The 19269-nt window shown below is 43.4% G+C and overlaps 1 protein-coding gene across 1 annotated transcript in view; it reads left to right on the plus strand.

The window, feature by feature from the left end:
* palm2akap2 (PALM2 and AKAP2 fusion) overlaps positions 1-18181 on the plus strand; it is a 121929-nt gene extending 103748 nt beyond the window's left edge. The window contains exons 9-17 of the mRNA XM_083793638.1: positions 2715-2999; positions 4292-4537; positions 4979-5107; positions 6143-6241; positions 7252-7353; positions 7630-8010; positions 8286-9303; positions 10275-10453; positions 14587-18181. Coding sequence (XP_083649764.1) covers positions 2715-2999; positions 4292-4537; positions 4979-5107; positions 6143-6241; positions 7252-7353; positions 7630-8010; positions 8286-9303; positions 10275-10453; positions 14587-14709 — 2562 coding nt within the window. The 3' untranslated portion in view covers positions 14710-18181. The remainder of the gene's footprint in view (positions 1-2714; positions 3000-4291; positions 4538-4978; positions 5108-6142; positions 6242-7251; positions 7354-7629; positions 8011-8285; positions 9304-10274; positions 10454-14586) is intronic.
* The last annotated feature ends 1088 nt before the right edge of the window (positions 18182-19269 follow it).

A 19269-nucleotide genomic window follows, 5' to 3' on the forward strand; every position in this document is an offset into this window, starting at 1 on the left:
CGCAGGCACTTACCCCCAGTCCAACCCTTGATGCTGAGTGCCAAGCAGGGAGGCACTGGGTCCCATTTTTCAGAGTATGACCCGTTAGACATTAAGGTTAGACACAAAGGTGCCCAAATATGGTCTCACACCATAGTATGCCGATGAAGTCATTCAATAAGCCATGCCATTATTAGAGCCCATTTTGTTCCACTTCCTATTGGTACGCTGTGAAATCTCGAGTGTTCATTTAACTGGCTGTACAAATGGACTATGGACAGAACAGTGCAAAATCACTCACTGACAAACAACACAATGCATACAGATCAACATAAAATAAGACATATGATACGTACAACAATAATGGCCTGTACTACTTGACCCACATCATCATGACAATCGCAGTAAAGCGACTGAATTGCGTTGCAACACGCTGTGAGCTTGTAGATCTTCTAATTTTAAAGGGGGGAAACAAGAAGAAAAACATATAAATATATATTCACAGTCCCAAAATTGGGACATGTTGAAAGTGATTAAATCTGGCTAATGAAACTCAAACCTGTACAGTAATATGATGTAAAATGTATCGTTACACCCCTAGTAATGTCATATGCTACAATGCATAAAGCAGAGGTTTGTAAAAACTAAAAATACATCCTCACTTCCTTCTCAAATGTTTCCTTTCCATAACACAGTTTGTTCCTTCTCTCTCTCTCTCTGTCCTAGCTCTGCGTTCCAACACATTATGCTGCTAGGAGAACTCTATTTTCCAGTAGCTTGTTCATTACTTTCAGCATTATATAGCTTTGAAGTCCTTCCTCTATTCATTTTTCTATTTTATTTAGCTGGGTAGCCATTTATACCGGGAAAGCATCTGTGTCTTTTTAGATTGTATTGTTACTAGCTATGCAAAAATAACAGATATACAAGCTCACAGTGTATCACTTCGTGCCGCACTGCTAACTTGTACATCTGCTATTTTTGAACATTTTTGAAAAATAGGGTGAGAAGAAAGTTCTTCTCACCTCTATTGATTTTGAAGGAATTTGTAGAATCGGCCTTGGTAGTTAACACAAGCTACATCACTATTATTTTAAGTGTCGCATCAGATAACACGACAGATGTGTTTTGAGTGGAGTTAGTCATCACAAAGAGAGAATGCTCTATCCTCAACCATTTGTAAATTCTACCCAGTCGTATGTTTTATTCAATGACTCAATGTCATAACATGTCCATTGTCCTCAGACACATACGTGTAACCAACAATGTTGGTTCAAAGTAGCTACACTAGATACTTTCATAAGTAATGTGTAGTGTAACTACTATACTTATTTTCAAAGCTTCAAAGCTTCTTTTGTAAAGGGTTGTGACTGTGTAGCTCCCCCTGATGGGGTCCTAAGAGGTTTGCTCTAATTAAGGGTGTCGATTGAGTGATGATTCAGTTGAGTGGCGAGCTCGGAGAACAAGATGACACCACGCAACTATCACACAAGTTCTGATTGTTCTGAAGTTTATTAAGTACATACAGTGCATAACAATGGTATGGATCTCAAAGGAATAGACTAGAGTATGACATGTATAATCTTCACAATAAAACATGCTACCATGTAGATTAGTTGTACTCCAGTTAGTTGTACTACAGTTGCATCTACTATCATTGGGCATACAGCATCTGATAAAGCAGTGACAATGGTACCACAAGTACTGCATATCTACTGGGTATGTCCTTACACAGACCTGTACAAGCAGATAAAGGTTAAGCACGTCATGCAGTAACTAGTTAGTTATACCATTTTAGAAGTATATGTCCAACACACTTGCACACTTGATAAATGCTTTTATGTGATGTATTCCCATGCTTTTTGTTCTTGCTTAATGTAAGTCGCTCTGGATTAAGAGCGTCTGCTAAATGCCTAAATTGTAAATTGTACTTGCTAATAGTTCCACTGGACTAGAAGGTCACATTTTCTGTCATTCTAACCTGACAACCAGGCCACATAATGCTGACTTGTAATTAGTGCAATTAAATGCACACATTCATGCCAGTAAACAATGTCAATTGTTACTCTGTCTGAGGCTGTGCGTGGCTTTACTGTATAGTAGCCAGGTTTCATCACAGAGGCTGGCCTGGTTTGTGGTTAACGAGTTGTAGGTGAAATGGTGTCACCCAGTGGTGGGAATCAGTACTGGTCACACTGGTGCAGGAGAGGCTTGACTGGCCCAGTACTGCAATGCAGACAGACAAGGATTAGCATTTGTGTGTATGTGAGGAAGAGAGAGGGGAGGAGGAGGAGGGTATGTAACGTCTATTTCTCAACACATGGACACTCATCTTGTGATTATTCTGTTCCAACCGACTGAAAACCTTACAACTCCATATTCTGGGCTTTTCTTTCATATAATATCATGGGACTGCAACTGTCAATCATCTTTTAGTTCGATTCATGGATCAAGAAGCATGTATTTTTGACTAAATCGATTAGTCTGATGATAACCACTCTTTTATCATTTGTTGTACAACAATGTCATGCAACAAATGGGGGAAAAAATAGACTATTCTCCAGCACACAACACGTGTCCATTGCAAAGCGGGTGAGCTTGTAGATCGGCTGGTTTAGCTATTTTTCCTAAATTGATTATCTTATTTAAAATCGCTAACCTGGAAAACCTTTGTTCTGCTGTGTGTGTGTGTGTGTGTGTGTGTGTGTGTGTGTGTGTGTGTGCGTGCGGAGCAGAAAGCGTGGCACGCAGCCCAGGATGTCAGTGACCCGCCGCCCAGAGAGCGAGCCCTGAAGAGTGTCAGTTTCCAGGAGTCTGTGAGCATCATTAGTGACGGCCCTGCAGCCACCATGGAGCTGGAGAGCCCACAGATCCAACATGGCCTCCACAGCATGGAGTTGGAGAGCCCACAGATCCAACATGGCCTCCACAGCATGGAGTTGGAGAGCCCACAGATCCAACATGGCCTCCACAGCAGCGACAGAATGAAACTAGAGAACCCAGACAACGAGGTGGCACAGGTCAGTAGGGTTTTCTTTTCTTGTCTTTCGGTGGTGTTTCTCCCATCAAGACCCGAGGCCTATTCTATTCTACAAAGGCCTTCTAAATCAGATGTGAGCTTGTATATTTATTTTTGTAAACATATTTTCTGGGCTTTTTGCCTTTATTGATAGATTACAGTAGTCTGACAGGAAACAGGGAGAGAGATGGGGGGGAATCATCGGGATCAGGACTCAAACCTGCGACACGCTGTCATTACCAGCCCTATAGAGGGTCGCAGTCCCGCCCCCTTTCTTGACGACGCCAGGCCCAGGAAATGATTCCCAATGCATTTTTCCCATAGACATTTCAAAAAGTATTTTTTTGCCGCGGACAAGGCCAACTCGAGTCGTGACAACTCATGACAACAAACACAATATTTTGGACCAAACAAATAATTACAAAGAAGAAAAACAACAAAAAAAGAGTTTTCTTCTTTGTAATTAATTTGTCCGTGGCGTAAACGTCTTTAAAGGGATTGTGACATTAAAAAAAAGGTTTTGGAATTGTTCTTGTTTTTTTTAGGTTTTCTAATCTCAATTGCACCCAAAAAACATGAACTTTTAACATTCAGTAGATTTTCTGTGATCTGGGGTTTTCTGGCTCAAACAGGTGCTCTGATTTGCCGGCAGTAAGTGACATCACTTACTGCAAATCCCATATATGTCAATGGGATTTGCCAGCAGATGTCACTGTTTCACTGTGTTGCCTGTTTTCATTGTAGCTCAAAAGGCCCAAAAAAAACCAAAGAAAACTTCAGACCACAGAAAATCCACTGAATGTTCAAAGTTCAGGTTTTTTGGGTGTAATTGAGGTCATAAAACCTAAAAGAAAAAAGAAAAAGAAATGAAAATGAATGTCATAAAACCTTTCAATAAATACTTTTTGATGTCTATGGGGAAAATGAACGGAGAATAATTTCCTGGGCCCTGGTAGGGGGCAGGACTGCGACGCTCTATAGGTTCCCAGATGGCTACACCAGCCGCCCGGGCCGGTATATCTGCTATTTTTAACAATCTTGTTAAACAATACAGACCTTACAGTCAAAGGCTATGCTAAAAGGATAACATAAAAAAAACCCGGGCGGGGGCTTGCTTCCATTGTGGGCCATGTACAAGGTTTCTACCTCCGCAATAATATAGTTTATTTTTCTCAACGCTAAACCATCTTCGCCAGAAATGAAATGAGCAGATCTACAATATCGCACTGCGTCATTACCATTGCATTATGAGCTTTTGATACAATGTCTGCCTGTATTCATCTTCATTTCCAGGAGATCCGCTACCTGGACCAGGTTTTGGACGCGGCCTCAGACACACCCACCAATGGGAGCTCCTCCCCCTCAGAGCCAAACAAAGGCTTCATCAGCATCGATGGGACCTCCCCTTCCGTCCACGTCTCCGCCTCCTCTCCTCTGGCCAATCATGCGCCGGTCACCGTGGAGGGCCAGAGACAAACCACGTTCCTCGGCCAGGAAGACGCCGCCCTGAGGACCAATGGACACACCGCGCCGCAGCAGGCATGTGCACGTCACAGTCACACACACATCAAAGTACCGTTGATTTTGATACATTGTAGTAACACTAAGGCATTCCACGTGACTGAAATATGACTAAAACTAAATGAAAACTATTCAAGAGACTAAAACTAAAATCAACACTGCATCAAAGGGGGCTTGAGCTGCCCTTTCAACCGCCCTCTCTCCAGACCATGAATGCAACTTTTACTAGGGTGAAGAGCCATACATGAATGCAGCATTCAAGGAAAATGCCTTTTCAACCCTCCCGAACTTGTCTCTTTGAATGCAGCATTTTATGTTGAAAGAATTGTCCTCTGTGTAGAAGTCCACACTCCAGCCAGTCCAGCTCCAAGCTCACACACAGCTTGGAGATCGTCTATTCTCGCCCTTTTCAGAAATGTCAGCCGCTAACCCTCTAACATTCTCTGTCTGCGGCCACAGGAGGACGCGGGGCGGGGCGGTCCGCGCTTTGAACTGAGGGCGTTCCAGGAGGAGAGGAGACCCGCAAAGCTCTTCACCCCCGGAGAGGAGTCGGAGGTCCGGGTGAGGAGGACACGGCCAACCGAAGAGGTAAACCTATACAGAAGATACGAATGAATGCCTTCTACGTCGGCAGCTCTCAAACTTTCAAGATTTTCCTATTAAGTATTAAAAAGTTACAGATGTCCAAGCTAGCAGCGCGGCGTGACGCGTTGTGATCTTGTATGTCTGCTATCAATCATTAGCCAACCTAAAAAATATTTCAGATCTATCTGAAATATTTTTAGGTTGGCTAATTGAGCTGTAATAGCCTATGCTACAGCTCCTAAATGAAAGTCCTAAGCTAGCTAACAGCTAAGCTGTGAGCCAGGTCTGCGCTCAGTTTGATATCAGTGTTGCCAACTCTTGTGAGAGAAATAAGCCAACTCACCTCCAAAAACAAGCCAAAAACAAGCCAACTCTTGTGAGATAATTAAGCCAACCCACCTCCAAAAACAAGCCAACTCTTGTGAGAGAAATAAAGCCAAATCTCCCATTGGAAAATAAGCCAAAACAATGTCTAATAATATGGCCATATAATCGTAATAAAAAATATTTGATGCATTTATCATTATAAATACTATGTATGTCTATAATAAGGACTATTATACTATTACACCAGGGCTAAATAAATCGAGACACCAGACCGATTCTGTCACTCAATGTGATTCACACTCGCCCAAACCAATGGGAATTTATAGTATATACATCAAAGAAATGTTGGCTTGTTCGATTTTCAAAACAAGCCACCGAATTCTTAACAAGCCCACAAAAAAGCAACCCGCGACCCTGGAAAATAACCCTGTTTTATATCCCATTAGCTAGCTCACATTTTGGGAAAGTGGAAAACGGGCGTCGTAATTTGGTGCATACATGCTAATGGCCAATGTGTAAATTCAGATCCAGCCGAAACTGAGGAGAATCTGGCAGAACAGACAGGTTTTAAGGACAGGTTTTGATGACAGAGGTTTCCATGTACAGTAGGAGGTACAGTAGGAGGAGGATATGTCATTTGGATGAACTACTTCTTTAAGCTGTGATATACCGAGTGAAACAAGGAGATAAACTGTTTATATCCTTCTCCAGGTTCATGAGTTGGAACGTGAACGTCAGGAGCTCATCAAAGACCAAGCAGTCAAGAAGAACCCTGTGGGTGCCCAGCGCTGGTGGAACCCACCTCAGGAGGTAGGTAGCTTTTGCAATGTTCATTTTATTGAGACTAGTCCATACCCGTCCGGCGTATTTGGGTTATTATGTGCTGTTAGTATGTGCTGTGTACATGCATTGCATTTGTATTGCTGAACACCCCTAAACAAAGTAGTAGTAGCAGCAACTATTAGCACCATTCAGGTGCAATGTATTATTTTCTTTTTTTCATTTTGTTGAGGTCGCGTTACCCGGGATGTGACCAGTCAAAGTATTTGCAGACTTTTAGTTATAGTCTATATCCGGGGATGTGTGCAGTCAAAGTATTAACAGACATTGGGTTATGTGCTGTACAGCAATAGTCCCAAACCTTTTTGGCCCCAAGGAGCCCTTTTAATATATTCAATAGCATATTCATTACCATTACGACCACCCACAATGTATGTAAAATTGTGTTAAATGTTGAAGTAACAAAGAAACATTTATCCATTATTAACCAACAACAACAATGCAACATGGTACTTTATAGTTGCATAATGGAGATATTTGAGCCAGGTGTGCACTCAGCCTCAACGGCAACAGTACCTCTACGCATGGGCAGTTTTGATATGCCATAGCTTGCAAGGATGTTTAACCATGTCGACAATAAGTCCCATAGCCTGAACTCCATAAAAACGCTAAAAAACTGCTTACATTTTGGCAAAGTGAAAGAGGGGCGTCGTTATTGTGTGCATAATGCTAATGATCAATGGCCGTGTGCAAATTCAGACTCAATTGCTCCAGCCACTGAGGAGAACGGGGCAGGATAGACAGAATTATTTTGAGGTCAGAGCTTTGCTTAATTATCGTAGGATGGACGTCTTTCTAAACCATTGGTCTCTACCATACCAGTTTCAGATCTACTCCCATATCCTTTAATTGAATATTACAATCGGCTGGTTGTTTGACTGATATGATATGATAGCTAGCTAGATAGAAAGAAAGATGACATGGGTGGGTGGGTGGGTTTGTTTGATGGATTGATTAATTGATTGATTTATTGATTGAAGGTCCCTCTGGAAGATCAACTGGATCCAGAAAAACTTGAATCCCACAGAAAATACCAGGAGAGAAAACAACATAAACAAAGCCAGCCCTACACATTTTCACAGGTAAAAGCACACACACACACACACACACACACACACACACACACACACACACACACACACACACACACACAAACAAATACATTAAAATAAAATAAATTCACAAAAACCAGACGTCTTGGACACCACAGGGGGTGATTATAAAGACGTCCTGGGCATACAATGTGTTAAGGGTTCCAAAGCCATACCCATGTAAATTGAGAAAGCCTCGATGGGGGATGTGCATGTCTTATTCCTTTTTCATCCCTTTTTTCCTCCCCAATATCCAACCGATCACAGCTCCAGGTGTCAGAACACCCGACAGTAGTGACCTTCGACCCAGAGCTGACCAGGAAGGAGGACATCATGGAGGAACAGATCGACTTCACGGCTGCCAGGAAGCAGTTCCTCCTGGCCGGGTCTTCAAAGAGAGACGTGACGCCTCAGATCTACTCTGCCAAGCCCTTCTCCAAACACGGTGGCGCCGCCAGGGCCGGCCCGGGCCCAGGGGACCTGTCGGCGGAGGCCGGCGAGGACGAGGGCATCGGAGGAGAGTTCACGTGTGCGCGCGCCGTGATGACCATCCTGCGCGACGACGAGGAAGGCAGGAGCCAATCGTACGCTTCCTTCCACCCGGAGGAGTCTGACTCGGGACTGGACGAGCTGTCTCTGCGCTCTCAGGTAAGGCAGCAACTATCCACTAACCATTATTCTACCCATACATGTTTTTGCAATAATCGAGAAGCACGTTTTATTTTACGGTTGGGTGCTGTCGGGGGAACCCCGCTGACCAGCCTGCCTACTAGTACTGAGGTCTAGTTATGTTTGCTTTAAGCAGTGACGTCGTGTGGCAGCCACAGTGGGCGCCCCTCACTTAACCTGAGTGTAATTTTTAATAATATAATAATAATCCATTCAATCGATTAGTTTGACTAACTGTCGCCTCCTCCTCTCAGGACACCACCATCTTCAGCCTGGACAACATCTCCGACAGCGGTGCCTCTCTGCCCCCCACGCCGCTGCCCCTCACTCCCGTGTCGCCGCCTACCCCCCAGCCCCGCAGCAGCAGCAGTCCCACGGAAGAGGACCTGGAGTACCACGCCGGCGTCCTGGTGCACGACGCCATCCAGAATGCCCTGGCGGCGCAGAACGGAGACCGCTGGCACCCGTCGGCCGCCTCCTCTCCCTCCGAGATCTCGCCTCTGTCCGTCAGCCCGGCGCCTGCCTTTTCCTCCCCCGCGTTGTCCTCCAGCCCGGTCCCGCCGCCACACCCCTCCCCTCGGCCCGACGGCCCGGCGGAGGTCCTGGAGACGTCCCAGGAAGGTTCCTCAGTCTCCCTGCGGGAGGAGGAGGAGGAGCGCCGGTCTCCTCCACAGACCCAGGCCGTCTCCCCTCCTCCTCCTCCGCAGCAGCAGAGACCCAGAGACGGGGGACCCAGGATCAAGATCCAGTCCTCCTACGCCAGGGCGCTCGCCGCCTCCACCCCGGCCCCCGGACCCCCGGAGCCAGTGTCGGCCCCCGTTCCCCGGCCGACCCCCGTCTACCGGTCCCCGTCTCCCCCGAGTCCGGAGCGGCCCGAGTTCAGCTACTTCAGCAAGTACTCGGAGGCGGCCGAGCTGCGCAGCACGGCGGCGGCGCCGCGCGGCCCCGAGGCGGCGGAGGGGGCCGCCGCCGTCGCCAGCGGGCCGTTCCGCCTCCGCTCCAGGAAGCAGCGCACCCTGTCCATGATCGAGGAGGAGATCCGAGCGGCGCAACAGAGGGAGGAGGAGCTTAAGAAGGAGAGGGACGCGCAGCCCGTCATCACCGTGCGTCACAGCGCGGCGGGCGGAGGAGCCGTGCGTCACAGCGTGGCGGGCGGAGGAGCCAGGCGGACGACGGCGCCGATGATGCGGCCGAACGCCATGTCGGCGGCGGACAAGGTGAAGAGCAACAGCCTGCCGGCACGGCTCACCCTGACGGCCAGAACAGCGCCAGGTGAGTTTCCTCGAACAGTATAGTTACTTAAACCAGTGGTTTTCAACCAGTGGTCCTCGAGGGCGTTCCAGGTCGTCCCCAGCTAAATGATGGAGAGTTGGTAATCAAATGGACCCTTATAATAATAATAACCCATTCTGACCTGAGATCAGATTCATATGAGGTTTCCACTGGACACACACTGGTCTGATGAACCCATTCTGACCTGAGATCAGATTCAAAAAATGTCAGTCGTTCTTCGATTATTCAAAAATAGCAGACCTACAAGCTCGTATCGCGCCACTCGGTGGCGCGATATGAGCTTGTAGATCTGCTATTTTTCAATAGCTAAAGCATAACATGATGCTAACACCAAAATGGGTGCCCGGTCAGAATGGGATAATAATGAATTTTATTTATATTGCACAAAAATGAAAATGAAACCTTATAGACTTGAGAGCGTAAAATGAAACCAAATGGATTTTGGATTCAATTTACGCTCTCAAGAGTTACATCATTGTTTAATATCTGCATTACATAATTTACAAGAAGTCTACACAATTAGAGAATGTAGAAGAATTGTTATTTTGATCGATGTTTGCTAACAGCATTGTGTGTCAAAATCTCATCAAATGGTGTTCTGTGGATCAAATGCTGAATAAATAATGGGCCTTGATATTAAAAAGGTTGAAAACCACTGACTTAAACCCTCTAAAATGGACCTGAGTTGGCTCTATCCTTGGCTCTATCCTTGGTCTGCCCTTGTTTCCTTCTACAGCAAATCTGTTGGCAACAGCCAATCGACAATCACACAAGCTTGTCGATTGGCTATTTCCCGACGAATGCTCCCCCAGAATAGGGGGCGCTGGGTCGGTGGTTAAATAATACAAAAATCAGCTCACTGCAGTATGCATCACTTTAGAGAGAAAACACAACTTGTAACAACTGCAAGGTGACTCCACTGAACGCTACGTGTTCTCTGTGACCTCCAGGGAAGATCGAGAAGGTCGGCCACGCACCGCCCGTCTCCCCGTCCACCTCCGAGGGGACGCTGTCTGACGCCGGCAGCGAGGACTCCAGCGGCTCGCGGGCCAAGAACTACATGCAGACACTGATGGAGGACTATGAGACACACAAGGTGAAGAAGAAGGAGAACTTGGAGGACAACAGTGTAAGTATACCAATCATGAACACCTGGTGAAGGGAATGAAAGGAAAAGAGGGGAGAGAGGCAGAGAGAGAGAGAGAGAGAGAGACAGACAGACAGACAGACAGACAGACAGACAGACAGACAGACAGACAGACAGACAGACAGAGGTAGAACAGAGAGAGAGAGAGAGACAGGCGCAGAGACAGAGGGGAGTTAGAAATAGAGGAGAGAGAAATGTTGATCTCGCTGTAAATCATGTCATGTGGCCGATAGGGCAGGATCCTGTCTGTAATGTCCTGAGTGGCATTTTAACTCTTTCCTGTTCAACGACAACCATGAAGACACAGTAGAATGTGTATTTATTTTCCCTCTTACAGTTAGGTCACCTTGTTGTGACTAGCTGTACTATTGTACTAGCTAACTAATGCAAAGGTTACTAGGTATTAAACATAATACTGTATTAAAAGTGGGAACACAATATTACGGGTCTGTTAGTTTCCACTAGCACACTCAGACTCAGAGTCTGAGTGAGTCCGGGGATTTGACAGTGCCGGGGTTTTCCCAGTCTTAACGGGGATGTGGGAGTGAAAGTGAAATCAGAACAGCAGGGGGTTTCAGTGATGATGACGCCGTCGTTTAGGAAGATTACATCACCCTGTGTTCCCCTTTCTAATACAGTTAGTAACTTCTATTTATTTTTAAACGGTGGAGAAATGCCACATTTCAAGTTCCGTGTGGAACTGCCACTGAAAATGTAATGAATGCACAAAGTTGTCTTGTACCACAAATCAAGAACAACGGCACGCGTATTTCATTAAAGGTGAGGCAGAGACAACGGCCGCTTTCCATTTCTGGGTCGGGTCGCGTGGCGTGGTTAAACCAGAAAGATTGAAACGACCCAACCCGTAAACAAACATCACCGCTGAATTTCAATTATTCATGAGGAGGACAGCAAAAGCTTATTCATTTTTCACAAAGTTGCATCTAAGTAGTGTTGATTTCGTCAACTAAAACTATGACGAAAAATACCGTTTTACACTGAGGAAAACTAAAACTAAATAAAAACTAATTTGTTGACAATTTTGTCAACAAATAAAAACTAGACTAAAATGTGTGGAGTGGAGAAGAGTTCCAGTAGAACTAAAAGACAAGTCATTTTCTGCTTGTTTTCATGCTGAAAATAGCCGATCTACAAGCTCACAGCGTGTTGCGCTGCGATGCGTTGTGACTGTGACCTTGTAGATCAGCTATTCTCAGCAAGTGTAAAATCAGCCATGACAACGCCATCAAGGCCTGCCAAAATACATTTTAGTAGACTAAATCAACTGTAGATTTAGTCGACTAAAACACAAAAAAAAATCCAGGTGACTAAATGTGACTAAAACTAAATAGAACTTTGCAGTCAAACGCAACACTACATCTCAGAGATGCATGGACTCACTCGATCAGTTTATTTTGCTAGCTTTAGTTATAATAATCATTTCTTCTTCTGTTGTCTACATGAATATAACCACATTATAACCATTGAAATGGGAGTTAAATGCTGCAATTTGTAAAAATGGCAAAATATGACTCCTATAACGTCGTTGAAGTGGGACTCATAAAATGTCCCTGGGACTCATCTAAAAGACCATCCCTGCATCCCGGGACTGAATACATTGAAAACCTATTTACATCATATTTTAGGCCCACGTCCAATATCACCACAATTCACAGCCCACCAGTGAACCTCGACCCACAGGTTGGGAATCGCGGCTACAGGGCTATTTATTTATTTGTGTTCTTTTAAAATGTGCTATGCATAATGTCTGTAGTTGTTGTTGTTGTTGATACCTGATGTCATTACACATGTTGACTGTGTGTACTGTGGACTCTCTCCTGCTGGTCGCTCAGTATGCCCGTATGTTGCTGGCTAACGAGGTAACCGTTGAGGTATAGCTGTCCTGTCTGTCACACACCTGCACCTAGCTGCCGCACACCTGTACACCTGTATCCCTCAATTAACCCATTCTGACCTGAGATCAGATCCATACGAGGTTTCCACTGGGACACACACTGGTCTGATGAACCCATTCTGACCTGAGATCAGATTCTAAAAATGTCAGTCGCTCTTCGATTTTTCAAAAATAGCAGACCTACAAGCTCGTATCGCGCCACTCGGTGGCGCGATATGAGCTTGTAGATCTGCTATTTTTAAATAGCTAAAGCATAACATGATGCTGACACCAAAATGGATGCCCGGTCAGAATGGGTTAAAGGGATATATGTTTCACTTTCAAAACATGTTTGGGGTCATTTTTGTCGTCCGCTCAGGCTTTTGTGAGCGCCCCCCCCCCCCCACCCCCCAAGACAGTTTTTCAGTTGCATGATTCAGTATTTATCCATTGTAACTTCATGTTAGACCAGTGGTTTCCAACCAGTGGTCTTTGAGGGGGTTCCAGGTGGTCCCCAGCTAAATGATGGAGAGTTGGTAACCAAATGGATCCTTATAGATCCTTTAACTCTTGAGAGCGTAAAATAAAACCAAATGGACCCGTTTCATTTTACTCTCTCAAGAGTTACATTATTTAAATATTAGTTAAATATCTGAATTACTTAATTTACAAGAAGTCTACACAATTGAGTTGTTATCTCTCCTAAATACACAAAACACACATCCTTGGTCCTTGTCCTAGTTAATACGTGAGGGGCCGTGTTTTTTCAATAACTTATTATGAATTATTTATTATATGTTTTTTTCCCCCCAAAACAGCATACATGTCATACGCACATTTAAACACACGGATACATTTGTACAGGTCTGCTTTGTTGTGTTTTGTTCTGTGGTGTTGATTCTGCATGTGCTTATCCATGCATTTTATATGACCTTTGACCCTTCAAGTCAGCATGTTTTTGCACACGCACACACACACACACACACACACGGACACACACACACGCTCGCACGCACGCACGCACACACACACACACACACACACACACACACATACATGCAGGCTGCATACACAGGCAGACGCATAAGTACACACATGCAGTGTTCAACAAATCCTAAAACAGTTCTTTATTTATTATTCCTAATTTCCTATATTAATCTATATTTGTTTGTTTAACCCATTAAGACCTGAGGCCAATTCTACAAATCATCTCTGTGTCGGGTGGACACCTCATATGTCCAAAACTGTTTCCGAAATTTTACGAAGAATCACAAAAAGGTTTTCTGAACAACATTAGTGGGTTGACAATGACATAAATGGCGTCATTTATGTTGTTGGCAACTATTATTTCCTAGTCCTGAGCACCATTGCCATTACATAACATTGCTGTGAAAACAATATTATCAAGATATTATCGTCATTACAAATAACACAGACCACCCACCCCTCTCCTCTGTGTGTGTGTGTGTGTGTGTGTGTGTGTGTGTGTGTGTGTGTGTGTGTGTGTGTGTGTGTGTGTGTGTGTGTGTGTGTGTGTGTGTGTGTGTGTGTGCGCGTGCGTGCGTGCGTGCATGCGTGCGTGTGCGCATGCGTGCGTGCGTGTACCTGCATTGTAGGTCCTAGTGGATGTTCAAGCATGAACCTTTGTGTGTGTGTGTGTGTGTGTGTGTGTGTGTGTGTGTGTGTTGGGGGGGGGGGGGTGTACGGGCACATTTGTTTTGTCAAATACTTGAGGTGCGCTTGATTTATGGGCTTTATAGTAGGTGGGCACATTATTTGTTGGGCTGTGCAAAGTGAGTACAGAGTCTGTCTGTCTGTCTGTCTGTCTGTCTGTCTGTCTGTCTGTCTGTCTGTCTGTCTGCCTGTCTGTCTGCCTGTCTGTGTTCATAATATACTGTATGTCAATCTGTCTGGCTCAGCTCTGTACACCTCTAGGTTGTCTTGTTGAATGTGATCATTCATTACCACAGAAGCTTAATGAAGCGCACCCAAAGTGTTTCAAACTGAATGCATGTGGTTTGTGTTGCTGTTTACACCTTGGAAGATGTGGTTAACCACACACACACTGCAACATCCTCAGTGTTCATTTTATAACTTTGTACACTCACAGTCAGAGTTACAAAAGCATTATTGACACTGAGGATTCTACGGTGTGTGTTACACAGTGTCCTGCCATGAGTGTGACTGAGCTCTGATTCGCTGCTTCCCCTGTGATTGGCAGGTCCTGGAGGCCACTCGCGTCACCAGGAGGAAGAGCAACATGGCACTGAAGTGGGAGGCTGGCATCTATGCCAACGAGGACGGTGAAGAAGAGGAGGAGGAGGAAGAGGAGGAAGAGGAGTAAACCGCTCCTTTTCCGAGGGACAGAAGGACGAGATGAGGGAGGGTAGAAGAAGAGTAGTGGAGGAAAAGGAGTGAATTGCTCCTTTTTGAGGAGGAAGTGGAGAAGGAAGTGAGGAAGAATGAAGTTGAACGAGTCAGGACGACCAGCAGTATTTATTTTACTTATAGTATTCCGATGATCACATGACCCGCTGGCTTGGCCAATGGGGCACCCATCCTGGAGATGTAACGACTTGTGATTGGCTGACTAGAGCTTTTGAGGGCGTGGCTAATGGTTTGGAGCGTTGCGATGTGGAATCGTGTTGTTGGTCCCAGTGGAAACTGACACTACATAGAGGCAATGCAATGCAAGAGATACAAGCACAAAGAAGAGGCTGGCGGTTTTAGAGCCTTCTGATAGTGCTTTTTACATTGGAGACATTTTGACAATCTGGTATAAACTAAAATACTTGGATATCTCACACATTACAAACACTTTGTGGCCCATATTATGAAGTAGGAGCTCAACTCTAAGGATTCACTCGAGGTCAGGGGAAGTGTTCTGACAGTCGTTCAAAAAAAAAAGGACCAGGAGTGATTTCTTGATTTTAAATTAATCCTGTTTTTCCAGTATTTTACATTACAGTATGAGGATGGATTTTGCCTTCCATCTGAGAAACAGAATACAAAAGATGAAGTGATGTGTTTTTTTTTTAATGGAGAGGAGCAAATATTAATTGGTTAGTGATTGTACAAACCAAAAGCCTGTGTATGAAAGGAGAACAGAGAAGTGGTTTTACCCACCACAATAAATCACTTCACCAGACCTTCAAAATACCTTTAGAATGTTGTTTTTTTTAAAGAAAAGCCATTATCTGAGCAAAGACAATCAGTAGATGTGTCCCTGGCTATGAACTCGTGCGGACCTATTCAAAAAGAATGGCGTCAAGGGACATTTTTGTGTGTGTGCAAAACTATGTAATTTATTCTGGATTCCTGAAATATCTCCAACTGACTTTGGTTATCAGTATCCCATGCTCTAAGTCTAAACTAGTAAGAGCAGCTGTCTAGGTTGAAATCCCTGCCGCTGTGCGTTTTGTTGAAGTGCCCTTGAGCAAGACACTGAATCCTGACCTGCTCGCGCAATATAAGACACTCCGGTTTAAGAGAGTGCCAGCTAAATGCCTAAAATTAAACATGAAATGTATGTTATTAATGTGTGCCTATCAGCGTGAAATGTCTGTTCACCGTTAGTCAAAGACCCATCTTCCATCTCATTCGTTCAAAATGTTCAACTAAAAGTGGGGAAATCATTTTTTAAAAGCCAACCTCAGATCGATCACCATTGACGGTATTAAACTGCAGTTGCAAGTTCTCTCTACACTTACAGTCTGTCTGTAATCTCTTCTTGAGATTATGTCGCTGTTTTTGAATGCATGCCATGTAATATTTTATCTTCTCCTCTACTACCGTTACTGCAGTCTCTGTCGGCTTTTAGAGTCAAAGTGAATATCTGGTATGACCACAGTTTGATAGATCGTTTATGAACACTAAACTTTTCTTCTCTAAATCGTATTAGAGAGTTTAAGAAGCACTGCGGGTCATGTTGGGAGTCACTGCAATGTATGAGTCTATCAATTAAAGTATTGGATAGGAATTGGAATTTGTATTCTGAAAAAAGAAAATATTTTATTTTATCTTTACTGGCGATGTCGCTTCATTGACTTGTGCTTTTTGTGTTAGTCAGTTGCTATATGTAATATACTGAACTATGAGGTATAGGATGTGTATTTGATCTATGAATATGAATGCTAGAAATTCATTGGGGCAACTGCATTATATCTAAATAGATCACATTAGCTGTGGAGAAGGTTGAATGAGAAATATATTATATATGATTTCTTTTCCTTTTTTAAGTTGTTAAACCAGTGTGTTGGAAGAGTATTCAAGTATTCAAACCTCTTTCTAAAACTATTTAAGAATAATATTTCAAAGTTACTTTGCATGGAATTGTATACTTTTTTAACTGTTCATAACACTTGAGGAAACAATGAGCTGGGGTCAAGGGTTCATGTCGATGGGCTGTTTTTGGTGGAAAAGCTTCGAATTTACTCCACAAATGTAAAATTCTCGACTCAAGGGTTTTGATTGATTGATTGAATACTTTATTAGACAGAAATGCAAGCAGCAGTCATTCAACTTGGTCTAAAAGGATTTACACAAAACGGTCCTTGCGGACTTGTTTCCATTGAGGTCCTATGTATTCAATTCATCAACATAACATAACACCAAAATATATTCAATATCATCACAAATATAAAACACTATATGTACAGAGTAGAGAAAAGGGGGGGTGGTGGGGGTAAAGAGGGAGGGGGTCACCTTCCCCTGTGGTCTCCTGACAAGTGGATTTTCAGGTCTGTCTTATAGGAAGCCAGTGAACCATATGTTTTAAGGGATGGGCTCAGGGCATTCCACACTTGGTGGCAATGCGGTAGTTAGTGCTGTGGTTAGGTTAACAGCGAGGACTTTAGAGATACACATTACACAGTCAGTTTTATGCCAATTTTGATGTGACCTTTGACATCGCTATGCCCCAACAATAAGTGAAGGGGAATTATAATTATTATAATTTATTATATATTCACTATGTGACAAAAATGAAACTCAAACTTATGTTATATAAACGCTAATTTATACTTTGGTGTACCATGTAAACACAACACAGTCATGGATCAAAGTATATATAAATTAACTCAAGGTCAAATTGAATTCTGTGGACTAGAAAGTGTGTGTGTGTGTGTGTGTGTGTGTGCGACTGTGCGTGCGTGCATTTTTGTTTGTGTGTGTGTGCACGTGCATGCGCATGTGTGCACACATACATGTGGGTGTGCCTGTAAGTATTACATGCAAATTATTTTGGAAATTCTTCTAGCCAATGGAGTTTGTCATATACGGGCGATTAATTAGATGTTAAGATGTTTACTGTTAAACCACTTTATTCATCAAATCTTTTGAGTCTTTCCTCTTCTGATTGTCACGGTGTTGACGTTATGAGACTCGACCAATATAGAGAGAGACGGTGAGATATTTCGCAAGACTGATGACGTGACCATGAACTCATTGAGACACTGAATCCCATCCCAGCTGTCACTCCAAACTCTCTTAACCACTTGAACCCTTGCCTATATTCTGGGGCCAGAAACAACCAAGTGACAGCATAATACGTCCATTTCCCCTTGAACAACACTGCAAGCAATCAATCTTTATTGTCCCAACACACAGTTGCAAAGTAAAAATGTTGGCGACATTCTTCTAGACCAGAGGGAAAATAAAACAGAATAGCAGGTTAAAATCTCATCGTGCATGGTTGCAAGTCAAGGATAATACATTTTAAAAGGAGCATTGAGTGTAAAATCGCAGTGTTTATTTATGCTTTCTTCCCTCATGATTAGTCTTTTTTTGGAAATATATTGACTAATATATTATCCCAAAAGTATTTAATGGGCTAATGTTCCTTTATGATTTAGCTGTGCTCGTTATTTAATCAGAATGAAACAGTACTGTTATGAGAGCATTGTGAACATGGAGGTGCTGATATGAGATATGAGATGAATAACACAAAGACTGTCATTCTCTCAATTATTTGATGAATCTGACTTGCAGCCCTAGATGAGAACACAAGTGAATGAGGTGTGGATGTTGCTGCTTCGCCCTTATGCCTGATTTTATAGTTTGCCGTGACTTGTGACGAAAGTCATACACAAAAATAGAAAACCTACTATAGCTGTGACCAGAACAGAAGAGACCCCCCTTTCTTTTGTTTTTCTTTTGAAACAACATTGAAAACTAATTTATATAAGAAAATGTTCTATTGATGTGTAAGCGTGGAACACGTTTGAAACAGTTTTTGAAGATTTCGTGTTTTGCCTTTCGACGGAGGCTGAATTGTTTAGGTAGTCAGTCCAAATGTATGAAAGAATTTACAGATGATATTTATTAAGTATTGGGGGATGTGTATTGAGGGAATCATGCAGGACAAGAAGTGTGTTTTAGGACAAAGGACAGAAAGATTATTTGTAATGCTTTTAGTTTTACAACAGCCTACTTTTCAATGCAATGCTTACAGTATAGGTGCAACATTGAATAGAAGTGTGTGTGTGTGTGTGTGTGTGTGTGTGTGTCATGGCTGAATGAGTGTAAAAGACAGATACATGTCGACAATATTAGAATACAACTGCTGTCTTCCCCTGTGTGCTGTAGCCGCACGCACACACACACACACACACACACACACACACACACACACAACGTTGAATCTGCCATTTGATGGGGAACTTATTGTCATAACTTCAGTTTTCTTTCTTTTTTTTTGGTATTCACTACATGTCTGCTTCTGAAATTCTTCTGAGCACCAACATAAACACAACAAAGAATTACAATTTTTTGGGGGGTTAAGATCATTATCATTATTATTTGTATTATTACTATGGTTGTTCTATGGCATAATGCTAGGGAGATATATTTATCATGATCAGGCTTGTTTTGCTACACCTGACAGCTCTGGAGGGGTGGAGCCACT

This window comes from Protomyctophum parallelum (assembly GCF_964188405.1).
Source record: "Protomyctophum parallelum genome assembly, chromosome: 21".
Taxonomy (NCBI): Eukaryota; Metazoa; Chordata; class Actinopteri; order Myctophiformes; family Myctophidae; genus Protomyctophum; species Protomyctophum parallelum.